At 43.8% G+C, this 12,211-nt stretch overlaps 1 protein-coding gene and 5 non-coding genes across 6 annotated transcripts; 1 reads left to right on the forward strand and 5 right to left on the reverse strand.

Moving 5' to 3' along the window:
- Positions 1–760: 760 nt before the first annotated feature.
- On the reverse strand, positions 761–832 carry TRNAE-UUC (transfer RNA glutamic acid (anticodon UUC)). The gene has a single exon. It is a non-coding gene; the product is annotated as a tRNA-Glu (tRNA).
- Positions 833–2,117: 1,285 nt separating this feature from the next.
- On the reverse strand, positions 2,118–2,189 carry TRNAE-UUC (transfer RNA glutamic acid (anticodon UUC)). The gene has a single exon. It is a non-coding gene; the product is annotated as a tRNA-Glu (tRNA).
- A 1,286-nt stretch (positions 2,190–3,475) lies between these two features.
- Positions 3,476–3,547, reverse strand: TRNAE-UUC (transfer RNA glutamic acid (anticodon UUC)). The gene has a single exon. It is a non-coding gene; the product is annotated as a tRNA-Glu (tRNA).
- Positions 3,548–4,819: 1,272 nt separating this feature from the next.
- Positions 4,820–4,891, reverse strand: TRNAE-UUC (transfer RNA glutamic acid (anticodon UUC)). The gene has a single exon. It is a non-coding gene; the product is annotated as a tRNA-Glu (tRNA).
- A 697-nt stretch (positions 4,892–5,588) lies between these two features.
- On the reverse strand, positions 5,589–5,660 carry TRNAE-UUC (transfer RNA glutamic acid (anticodon UUC)). The gene has a single exon. It is a non-coding gene; the product is annotated as a tRNA-Glu (tRNA).
- MRPL23 (mitochondrial ribosomal protein L23) lies at positions 5,658–11,799 on the forward strand. The gene is made up of 5 exons (XM_032957990.2): positions 5,658–5,980; positions 9,089–9,211; positions 9,554–9,636; positions 10,354–10,427; positions 11,072–11,799. The coding sequence occupies exons 1-5, from the start codon at positions 5,964–5,966 to the stop codon at positions 11,237–11,239; spliced, it is 465 nt and encodes a 154-aa protein (XP_032813881.1). The 5' UTR covers positions 5,658–5,963; the 3' UTR covers positions 11,240–11,799.
- Positions 11,800–12,211: the final 412 nt, after the last annotated feature.

Raw genomic sequence — 12,211 nt, forward strand, 5'->3', positions numbered from 1 at the left:
CTATTATTATATTTTGGTACTGCCAAAAGAGGTCTAAAGATGTAGATGCTCACCCCGAGCCCTCATTACTTTCATAGTGCATTGTCTTTGAGCTGTACGCCTTTTGGCTTCCTCTGGTCTCACACCAATTGAGACGAGGCTCAAAAGAAAGCCGTCTCTGGTGTGGACCAATCAGTTTCAAGGACAATGCACATCTTATCATAGTGTGTTTATTGTTTGCATTTTGACCACAAGTATTGTGGTTAATGCACACATGATTCCTCGTATAAAGGTTTCAGTTTTGTTGCCAGAAAAAAGGGGAGAAACCCGCATTATTATATACTCTTCCTCACGGGAATTCAACAAGGGGAGCCTGAGTGAAAATCAGGAAGCCTGACCACTACACTATATGGGATGTGACAATCAGGCGAGTAATAATCCATAATAACAGACTCGAATACTAGGAGTTTTAGTTGGGCCCTACAGCTGCTGCGGGTAATAGGAGTCTCAAGAGGGCCGCGGATTATAAAAGTTATTCTTTTCAATAAAATTAACGTAAGAGTCTCAACAACTTGCACTGTGATTATAAAGTAAGAATGGCACATGTGACTTATTCAACATAATTCTACGTGACTTTACCGAAAGAACCAAAGAATAAAACGTAATAGCTTTACTACCGGCGTAATCCAATTAATAAAAAAAGTATTACAATAAATATCCCCGAAAAAAGTGTCGAACTCACATCGAACCAGCAAATCCAATGAGGAAAATCAAACTTCAGTTCCCATACCGGGAATTGAACCCGGGCCGCCTGGGTGAAAACCAGGAATCCTAACCACTAGACCATATGGGAGGCTGGTCAAATTCACATTAAATGCATTGGTATTCATATACCAATATTTTTACTCATATTGTAAAAAAACTTGCAAAGTTATCATGAAAAAGTGAATGAAACCATGTCTCATCTAGCATTACATTCTTCATCGTCACCATCAGCCTTGGTCAGTCCACTGCTGGATTAAGGCCTCCCCAAGCTTTCAGCGCTCATGATCACGTGATGCAACAATCTGCTCAACATCTACACACAAACTGATTTGATGATTTCGCAATCATCATCAAAGTATTTGAAAACCATACGTATTCAACCTGACACTCATGCCGTCTATGTAAGATACTATGTTTTCTATACAAGAAAGAAAAGTGGTTGATGTTGACACAGCAACCAAACTAAAATATAATGACAAACTTATCACCTCTTCATCATTAGACCTCCTTTGCCAGTACCAAAATATAATAATAGTGGTTTTTCCCCTTTTTTCTGGCAACAAAAAGTCGTAAAAAGGTTTAATTTTTGCTGCCAGAAAAAAGGGGAAAACCCCTATTATTATATTTTGGTACTGCCAAAAGAGGTCTAAAGATGTAGATGCTCACCCCGAGCCCTCATTACTTTCATAGTGCATTGTCTTTGAGCTGTACGCCTTTTGGCTTCCTCTGGTCTCACACCAATTGAGACGAGGCTCAAAAGAAAGCCGTCTCTGGTGTGGACCAATCAGTTTCAAGGACAATGCACATCTTATCATAGTGTGTTTATTGTTTGCATTTTGACCACAAGTATTGTGGTTAATGCACACATGATTCCTCGTATAAAGGTTTCAGTTTTGTTGCCAGAAAAAAGGGGAGAAACCCGCATTATTATATACTCTTCCTCACGGGAATTCAACAAGGGGAGCCTGAGTGAAAATCAGGAAGCCTGACCACTACACTATATGGGATGTGACAATCAGGCGAGTAATAATCCATAATAACAGACTCGAATACTAGGAGTTTTAGTTGGGCCCTACAGCTGCTGCGGGTAATAGGAGTCTCAAGAGGGCCGCGGATTATAAAAGTTATTCTTTTCAATAAAATTAACGTAAGAGTCTCAACAACTTGCACTGTGATTATAAAGTAAGAATGGCACATGTGACTTATTCAACATAATTCTACGTAACTTTACCGAAAGAACCAAAGAATAAAACGTAATAGCTTTACTACCGGCGTAATCCAATTAATAAAAAAAGTATTACAATAAATATCCCCGAAAAAAGTGTCGAACTCACATCGAACCAGCAAATCCAATGAGGAAAATCAAACTTCAGTTCCCATACCGGGAATTGAACCCGGGCCGCCTGGGTGAAAACCAGGAATCCTAACCACTAGACCATATGGGAGGCTGGGCAAATTCACATTAAATGCATTGGTATTCGTATACCAATATTTTTACTCATATTGTAAAAAAACTTGCAAAGTTATCATGAAAAAGTGAATGAAACCATGTCTCATCTAGCATTACATTCTTCATCGTCACCATCAGCCATGGTCAGTCCACTGCTGGATTAAGGCCTCCCCAAGCTTTCAGCGCTCATGATCACGTGATGCAACAATCTGCTCAACATCTACACACAAACTGATTTGATGATTTCGCAATCATCATCAAAGTATTTGAAAACCATACGTATTCAACCTGACACTCATGCCGTCTATGTAAGATACTATGTTTTCTATACAAGAAAGAAAAGTGTTTGATGTTGACACAGCAACCAAACTAAAATATAATGACAAACTTATCACCTCTTCATCATTAGACCTCCTTTGCCAGTACCAAAATATAATAATAGTGGTTTTTCCCCTTTTTTCTGGCAACAAAAAGTCGTAAAAAGGTTTAATTTTTGCTGCCAGAAAAAAGGGGAAAACCTCTATTATTTTATTTTGGTACTGCCAAAAGAGGTCTAATGATGTAGATGCTCACCCCGAGCCCTCATTACTTTCATAGTGCATTGTCTTTGAGCTGTACGCCTTTTGGCTTCCTCTGGTCTCACACCAATTGAGACGAGGCTCAAAAGAAAGCCGTCTCTGGTGTGGACCAATCAGTTTCAAGGACAATGCACATCTTATCATAGTGTGTTTATTGTTTGCATTTTGACCACAAGTATTGTGGTTAATGCACACATGATTCCTCGTATAAAGGTTTCAGTTTTGTTGCCAGAAAAAAGGGGAGAAACCCGCATTATTATATACTCTTCCTCACGGGAATTCAACAAGGGGAGCCTGAGTGAAAATCAGGAAGCCTGACCACTACACTATATGGGATGTGACAATCAGGCGAGTAATAATCCATAATAACAGACTCGAATACTAGGAGTTTTAGTTGGGCCCTACAGCTGCTGCGGGTAATAGGAGTCTCAAGAGGGCCGCGGATTATAAAAGTTATCCTGTTCAATAAAATTAACGTAAGAGTCTCAACAACTTGCACTGTGATTATAAAGTAAGAATGGCACATGTGACTTATTCAACATAATTCTACGTGACTTTACCGAAAGAACCAAAGAATAAAACGTAATAGCTTTACTACCGGCGTAATCCAATTAATAAAAAAAAGTATTACAATAAATATCCCCGAAAAAAGTGTCGAACTCACATCGAACCAGCAAATCCAATGAGGAAAATCAAACTTCAGTTCTCATACCGGGAATTGAACCCGGGCCGCCTGGGTGAAAACCAGGAATCCTAACCACTAGACCATATGGGAGGCTGGTCAAATTCACATTAAATGCATTGGTATTCATATACCAATATTTTTACTCATATTGTAAAAAAACTTGCAAAGTTATCATGAAAAAGTGAATGAAACCATGTCTCATCTACCATTACATTCTTCATCGTCACCATCAGCCTTGGTCAGTCCACTGCTGGATTAAGGCCTCCCCAAGCTTTCAGCGCTCATGATCACGTGATGCAACAATCTGCTCAACATCTACACACAAACTGATTTGATGATTTCGCAATCATCATCAAAGTATTTGAAAACCATACGTATTCAACCTGACACTCATGCCGTCTATGTAAGATACTATGTTTTCTATACAAGAAAGAAAAGTGGTTGATGTTGACACAGCAACCAAACTAAAATATAATGACAAACTTATCACCTCTTCATCATTAGACCTCCTTTGCCAGTACCAAAATATAATAATAGTGGTTTTTCCCCTTTTTTCTGGCAACAAAAAGTCGTAAAAAGGTTTAATTTTTGTTGCCAGAAAAAAGGGGAAAACCCCTATTATTATATTTTGGTACTGCCAAAAGAGGTCTAATGATGTAGATGCTCACCCCGAGCCCTCATTACTTTCATAGTGCATTGTCTTTGAGCTGTACGCCTTTTGGCTTCCTCTGGTCTCACACCAATTGAGACGAGGCTCAAAAGAAAGCCGTCTCTGGTGTGGACCAATCAGTTTCAAGGACAATGCACATCTTATCATAGTGTGTTTATTGTTTGCATTTTGACCACAAGTATTGTGGTTAATGCACACATGATTCCTCGTATAAAGGTTTCAGTTTTGTTGCCAGAAAAAAAGGGGAGAAACCCGCATTATTATATACTCTTCCTCACGGGAATTCAACAAGGGGAGCCTGAGTGAAAATCAGGAAGCCTGACCACTACACTATATGGGATGTGACAATCAGGCGAGTAATAATCCATAATAACCGACTAGTTTTAGTTGGGCCCAACAGCTGCTGCGGAAAATAGGAGTCTCAAAAGGGCCGCGGATTAGAAAAGGTATCCTGTTTAATAAAATTAACGTAAGAGTCTCAACACTTGCACTGTCATTATAAAGTAAGAATGGTACACGTGACTTATTCAACATAACTCTACGTAACTTTAACGAAAGAACCAAAGAATTAAACGTTATAGCTTTACTATCGGCGTAATCCAATTGATAAAAAATATTACAAAAAATGTTCCCGAAAAAAGTGTCGAACTCACATCAAGCCAGCAAATCCAATGAGGAAAATGAAACAATTGTTCCCATACCGGGAATTGAACCCGGGCCGCCTGGGTGAAAACCAGGAATCCTAACCACTAGACCATATGGGAGGCTGGGCAAAGTCACATTCAATTCATTGGTATTCGTATACCAATATTTTTACTCATATTGAGACGAGGCTCAAAAGAAAGCCGTCTCTGGTGTGGACCAATCAGTTTCAAGGACAATGCATATCTTATCATAGTGTTTTTTTGTTTGTATTTTGACCACAATTATTATGGTTAGTACACGCATGATTCCTTGTATGAAGGTTTCAGTTTTGTTGCCAGAAAAAAGGGGAAAAACCCTATTATTATTATATACTCTTCCTCACGGGAATTCAACAAGGGGAGCCCGAGTGCAAATCAGGAAGCCTGACCACTAAACAATATGGGATGTGACAATCAGGCGAGTAATAATCCATAATAACAGACTCGAATACTAGGAGTTTTAGTTGGGCCCTACAGCTGCTGCGGGTAATAGGAGTCTCAAGAGGCCCGCTGATTAGAAAAGTTATCCTGTTCAATAAAATTAACGTAAGAGTCTCAACAACTTGAACTTGCACTGTCGTTATAAAGTAAGAATGGCAGACGTGACTTATTCAACATAATTCTACGTGACTTTAGCGAAAGAACCAAAGAATAAAACGTAATAGCTTTACCACCGGCGTAATCCTATTAATAAAAAAAATACGACAATAAATGTTCTCGAAAAAAGTGTCGAACTCACATCGAGCCAGCAAATCCAATGAGGAAAATAAAACGTTAGTTCCCATACCGGGAATTGAACCCGGGCCGCCTGGGTGAAAACCAGGAATCCTAACCACTAGACCATATGGGACTAGCCATTAACGCTGGCCACCGCTTACCTACTTAAAACGCACTCACGACGCGCACATTCTATACCAACACTTATTTAAAAGTTCTTTTCAGCACGAGTTGAAGCTCACTCGGCCTGTATTCGTCGTCGTTGCCCTTATTCTCCATTAAAAAACAACAACTTCTGCAGCGATCGCTTTGTTGCGCACACACACACACGTGGCGTGGTTCACGCGTTCCCCTTGACATTGAAGCGAATGCTGCGGCGCCGCGCTGGTGATCTGCGCCGCCGTTCGGTGAATTACTTGACAAACACATCTCGGCGATGGCTCGTCGAGTGCTGTGAGTACTTGCCACGGATAAACACGCGCGGATTTTAATTCCGTTTACATATTTTGTTTTGTTTTAAAACTCGTCGTTGTAAGGGGGAGGGGGGGGAGGGAAAGAAAAACCGCGTAAAAAATGTGCAGTACTAGGCCCCTGCGTGACTTCAACGACCCTCGGATAGATGCGCCGCCGGGTTGGGGTGTTTAAAAGAGGCGGTAGCGCTGCCTAGGCGAGGCGGGGATCCAATGCAGGCGCTAGGCCTCGATCTGGTTAACGTTGCATATTTTGTGATTTTTTTTTCCTTCTTCATTAAAACGTTTCAGACAGAAGGTGAAACAGGTGATTGTGAAATAGACGGTTAATGATGGGGGAGACCCCCGACTTAGTGGACACGTATCTGTCTCCTTGTGTCACCTTGTATTTACGTCTATACGTCTCTTTGAGTCTCCTATTCTTTGCATCGATGCAATGCCTATTTTACATCTGTCTCTCTGTGTCTGCGTATCGCTCTTCTGTCTTGATTGCGTGGCCTCCCGTGTCCGCCCGTGTGAGAACTCTCGTCTGTCTCTGTGTGTCTTGTCTGTGTGTCTCTCCGTGCATGGCGTTTGTGAAGCGTCTCGTCTCCACATGTCCGTGCCTGTTACATGAACGTCTCTTCTGTGTCTGTCTCTCTGTGTCTGTCTCTCCTGTGCGTATAAAGTCTCGGGTCTCTCTGCACGAGTATATCTGTATGTCTGTGTCTGTCTCTCCTGTGTTTGTCTCTACTGTGAGTATAAGTCTCGGTCTCTCTGTACGAGTATATCTGTATGTCTGTGTCTGTCTCTCCTGTGTTTGTCTCTACTGTGAGTATAAGTCTCGGTCTCTCTGCACGAGTATATCTGTATGTCTGTGTCTGTCTCTCCTGTGTCTGTCTCTCCTGTGAGTATAAAGTCTTGGGTCTCTCTGTACGAGTATATCTGTATGTCTGTGTCTGTCTCTCCGTGTCTGTCTCTACTGTGCGTATAAAGTCTCGGTTCTCTCTGTACGAGTATATCTGTATGTCTGTGTCTGTCTCTCCTGTGTCTGTCTCTACTGTGAGTATAAAGTCTCGGTCTCTCTGTACGAGTATATCTGTATGTCTGTGTCTGTCTCTCCTGTGTCTGTCTCTACTGTGAGTATAAGTCTCGGTCTCTCTGTACGAGTATATCTGTGTGTCTGTGTCTGTCTCTCCTGTGTCTGTCTCTACTGTGCGTATAAAGTCTCGGTCTCTCTGTACGAGTATATCTGTATGTCTGTGTCTGTCTCTCCGTGTTTGACTCTACTGTGCGTATAAAGTCTCGGTCTCTCTGTACGAGTATATCTGTATGTCTGTGTCTGTCTCTCCGTGTTTGACTCTCCTGTAAGTATAAAGTCTCGGTTCTCTCTGTACGAGTATATCTGCATGTCTGTGTATGTCTCTTCGTGTTTGTCTCTACTGTGAGTATAAGTATCGGGTCTCTCTGTACGAGTATATCTGTATGTCTGTGTCTGTCTCTCCGTGTTTGACTCTCCTGTAAGTAGAAAGTCTCGGTCTCTCTGTACGAGTATATCTGTATGTCTGTGTCTGTCTCTCCGTGTCTGTCTCTACTGTGAGTATAAGTCTCGGTCTCTCTGTACGAGTATATCTGCATGTCTGTGTATGTCTCGATATTTGCATGTCAGCGTCTGTGTCTCTCTGTTTCTTGACCCCCATGTCTCTTCCTCGTCTCTGTGTCTCTCCTCGTGTCTTCCCCCATCTCTGTGCAAGCAGCAACCCCCCCTCCCCTGCTTATCATTGGACAGCCCTTATGGGCAAAAACACCTCTCCAACTTATCAGACGTTATTGGTGACGCTGTAATGACAAGGGTGGTAAGCGAGCTTCACATTAGCACGACCGTTCATCGAATTAAAAAGAATCGCCGAAAAATGCGCCCTGCTAAACTGTTGGAATTGCCAGCGGCGTTGCCACGCCGCTCTTTACAATCGCTCAATAATAATAATGTCCCGAGTAAGCGAGTGATTCATTTCAATGTCACCTAATTAATTGGAATATTAATGCGAGTAGGTTAGCCTGTGTCCCCCAGGTGGCGCGCGGCAGACACGTTTATGTGTGCGGGTGTGTGTTTTGCCTTTGAGTCACCCTTCACAACTGACCAATATCCATGTGAAGTCACCACGTGCCGAATGTTGGAGCACGGTCCCTACAGCAACCCGGTGTCCCGTGTGTAGAACGGAACCCGCCTGATCCATTGAGATCTCCTTTATTTATTGGAACGCGCCAAAACTTACCTTTTTTCTCTCTCACTCCAAAGGCCACAATCGTGTTTCACTTTCAGCAATCCCAAAACGTCGAAGGCGTATTGGCACAATTGACTTCTGCAATGCAGCAGGAATTGACTCGGTCGCTAGAGCGAACCACTCGCTATCGGGTTGCGAGTTCAATTTCCGGTTTGGGGTTTCGGCGGGTGAACTCAGCCCATCATCCTTCCTGAGTCAATAAACTTGGTACCGCATTGTGGGGAGGTCAAACAGTGTAGTTGTCCTATGGATAGACGAGCCCCCACCATAGGAGTGTGGAATCTCCCACCACTGGGTTATGGCTGTCAACGTGAGATGCGCAACACCTCGATGCTCATTTGAGCAGGTAATCACTGTTCCAATCCGCATGAGACCATTGTGGTGAGGTATGGTCAAACAATTGCCCACGACTCACTGGGTGGTGTTAGATCATAGGACGCCAAAAGTGTTAGACCAACACCGTTTTGAGACTAGGCTCAAAAGAAAGCTATCTCTGGTGTGGACCAATCAGTTTAAAAGACAATGCATATATTATCAGAGTATGTTTTTTGTTTGCATTCTGATTACAAGTATTGTTGTTAATGCAGACATGATTCCTTGTGAAAGGTTTCAGTTTGGTGTTTTAACATCTTAACACCTGTTTTGTTGCCGGAAAAAAGGGGAAAACCTATTCCCATGATTTGTTGACCTTTCACTTCCAGCATGCTTTTGTATTGTTTGTTTTAACGTTGTGACCTGCCCCTACTGGACATTTGTGAAAAATCACTTTACAGCTCATCCGGATTCCTCCAGTATGAATAAAGATTATGATTATTCTGTTGTTCCAGCATGCCCATTTACCAGTATGGAAACCCTCAGCTGCGCGTCTTCCGCACCAACTTCTTCATGAAGATGGTGCGGCCCGGGAAGGAGCTACCTGAAGACACCGTGCAGTTCCGCGTCTCCATGGAGTGAGCGCCGCACACGTTGGGAATCGTCAGCAGGAACAATCGTCGGGGGGGAGAAAAAAAGAAACGCCCACAATTACCCACCTGGCTTTCCTGTTGACGCTAACGTGCTTGATGCTAACGATCGGATGATGGAATAATCGCCACGATAATCGTATTACCTGTGGTGTAAAAAAAAAAAAGCCATTATCGTTGGTCATTGTGATTTTTTTAAGAACACTTTATTTCCTTCCGATTCTCATTTGTATACCCAACGACGGGGCAGCGTATTTCACAATTGCAGTGCACGCCTATGTGACGTCAAGCCGCGTAAAACCCCCACCGACATTTGTCCTTCGTCGTCAGGATGACCAAGTTCGACGTCAAAAACTACCTACAGAAAATTTACAACGTCTCTGTGGCGGAAGTGAGGACGAGAATCCAATACGGTGAGCAACTCCACGTGGTCTTGGTCACGCTGAAAATACTTCCTTCGCACCGCACTACTGTGCCGTGCCCGGGCCCATGGCGAGCCAGCTCGGTGCGACGCGGGAGGCTCCGGGTTGTTTTTACACCGCAGAAGCTGAACTGCGCCATGAAACGTCACACGCGCCGTTCAACTTGAGACGCATGCGGATGATGCGGTGATGCTGCGTGCCGATTGACGTCGTGTGAAAAACATGAAAATCGGGACGCGTGCAGATAAGCGCGGTGGCGCCGTCCACTCGCACTGACTGCCATCGCACGTATTCATTGAACGAGTTGATTAGCCCCGCCCCTGGCCCTGCTTGGCCCAGAGCCGGATTGGGACGTCGTCTTGTGAGACCAGCATATTATCACAGTTTCGTTCTAGCTTGGCTCTTGTCAAATGGCCAGTGGAAAACCACCCGTGCCATACTTTGAGGGCCCTGCACCGGTGCGGTCCGGGCTGTGCCAGTGGACAATTGATGAGAGGGGCAGAACTGCAAGTTTTCTAATTTACACTAGTGCCCGGGTAGGATTCTTAGTATTTACTGGAAATACCTAAGGATCTCAGCAGCCACACCAAAAACAACTTATCAAACATCTTTAGAGTAGCGGGAGAAACGACCCAAATCCACGCTACACAACTGCCTTGATTTTATTGTTTCATCTCACCGTGCGGTCTTGTGTGCCTCTTTTTGTAGGTTCCAACAAGAAGAAGAACCACCTGAATCAACACCTCAAGAAGCCCGACTACAAAGTGGCCTACGTGCAACTGGTGAGGAGCAGGGAGAGGTGACACAGCGAAGACGTTTAAAAATCGTGACTATTAAAACTATGAACTCACTGCACTCGAGAACCTGGTTTGGGTTTAATCTCAGCTGGCTCGAAGCTGGCTTTGCACCTAGGATCTCAATGGTGCTTGCTCAGCGCCTTGATCTTTTAGCCGCCCGACCGCCTCTTGTCGATACATTTTGCCACAAATGTGTATATAGGGTGACTGAAATTGTGATTATTCGAGCTGGGGAACAAGCGGCCAGTTTAACGCTTTCCAATTCGCTCTCTCCACCTGTCAGTGCTCTGAACTCCAAGCCACCCAGCCAATATGATTATTAATTTATTTGATCGTTTTTTTTCATGCGTTTTAATGAAAACGAAACTATTAAACACTTAAACTATTACTAGTTTAAAACACTTAAACAAAATTAAATTAGCATTCCTCGCTGCAACCTCCGATTAGCACGGTTGGCTGCGTACGGTGCGAAAGAAGTTCAACATGCGCACGTACATTGCTTGTTCGCATTTTAGAGACCCCCACCAGTGGAATCGTGTCAAGAGTAATTTCATGGCTGCAACACTGAAGTCAACGGTATTGCTCCGCTCCCCTCTCCGTTCCCCGTGTATCCTGCGCGCCTCCCCCAGGCTCAAGGGCAGACCTTCACCTTCCCCAACCTATTCCCCGAGAAAGAGACCAAGGAGGAGGACCCCGAGTCGTTGGAAGCGTTTGAGCGGATGTTCCGCGAGAACGAGGAGCAGAGGAAGAAGGGAGACACGCGGAGGGGTAACATGAACGAGTGGTTTAACCTGTGAAGGCGACCGACACACCGCCACCGCCGTCGATGACGAAGTCCACTTTGGCGCGCCGAAAAAGTAAAATGACGAGCACTAGCGGATTGTAAGCGATGGCCGTGTCGCACGCTCAACGTGTAAAGCAATTTTATATATTAAAAAAATAGCGGAGAAAGAAGTGTATGTTGAATTTCTTTCGCGCACCATACGTAGCCAAACATGCTAATCGGAGGTGTGGGGGAAGGACAAAGTGTGGGGAAGGACAAATTTGGCAGTTGAGGACACGTGATGTTGTGGTGTGTACGCTATATCTCAGCTTGTGTGTATGTGTTACACTGTATTCTCTCGGGATCATAAGACGCTCCGGAAAGTTCGATGCACGGTGTCAATGAAGTTCAACAAACTTGGTCACAGACACATCCTCTCGGTTTGCGAGACAAACCCCAAACTTTCACTTTCAAATAAGAGGGGGGAAAAAAGTGCACCTTATAGATCCGGGAGAATTAGAAGTACGTTTGTGTGCAAGATGACCGCGGTAATAATGATTAAGAATAAATAAAAATCTTAATGACCTTCACGAATCGTGTGTGTTTGCGCCATGTGTTCCTGTGAGTTGTCGAAGTCACACTTGTTGTTGCTGCCCGTGGCTGGATGAACAGTGGTCGTGCGTTCGCTGCTTATTGCAGAGGTTAACTAGATTAGAAATGTAACTTTTTTTTCATTTCACCAGGTAAGGCCCACTGAGCTATTTAACTTTTTTTCAGAAGCGACCTGGCCATACATGATAGTTCAATCAAGTAGCATATCATGTGGACATTTCTAGCAGCCAAATAATCTAAATGCGTGTTTCTAAATGTGTAGGGACAAACTGGAGGACACGGAGAAAAATCCACACGATCACGGGGAGAGACGCACACAAGCTCCAAATATTACAGCAGGTGTCAGGGTCGGGATCGAACCCACCACCTGGAAACCAGGCGAGGCAGTTTAACA

The sequence above is a fragment of the Petromyzon marinus genome, chromosome 21 (assembly GCF_048934315.1).
Source record: "Petromyzon marinus isolate PM22_M1 ecotype Great Lakes invasive population chromosome 21, UKy_Petmar_22M1.pri1.0, whole genome shotgun sequence".
In the NCBI taxonomy this organism is placed as follows: domain Eukaryota; kingdom Metazoa; phylum Chordata; class Hyperoartia; order Petromyzontiformes; family Petromyzontidae; genus Petromyzon; species Petromyzon marinus.

What these genes read in the sequence shown, in the direction of transcription:
- MRPL23 (XM_032957990.2), top strand. An exon ending in CAGTTCCGCGTCTCCATGGA is followed by an intron (nt 9,212 to 9,553) that starts GTGAGCGCCGCA and finishes CTTCGTCGTCAG; the next exon opens with GATGACCAAGTTCGACGTCA. An exon ending in GAGGACGAGAATCCAATACG is followed by an intron (nt 9,637 to 10,353) that starts GTGAGCAACTCC and finishes CTCTTTTTGTAG; the next exon opens with GTTCCAACAAGAAGAAGAAC.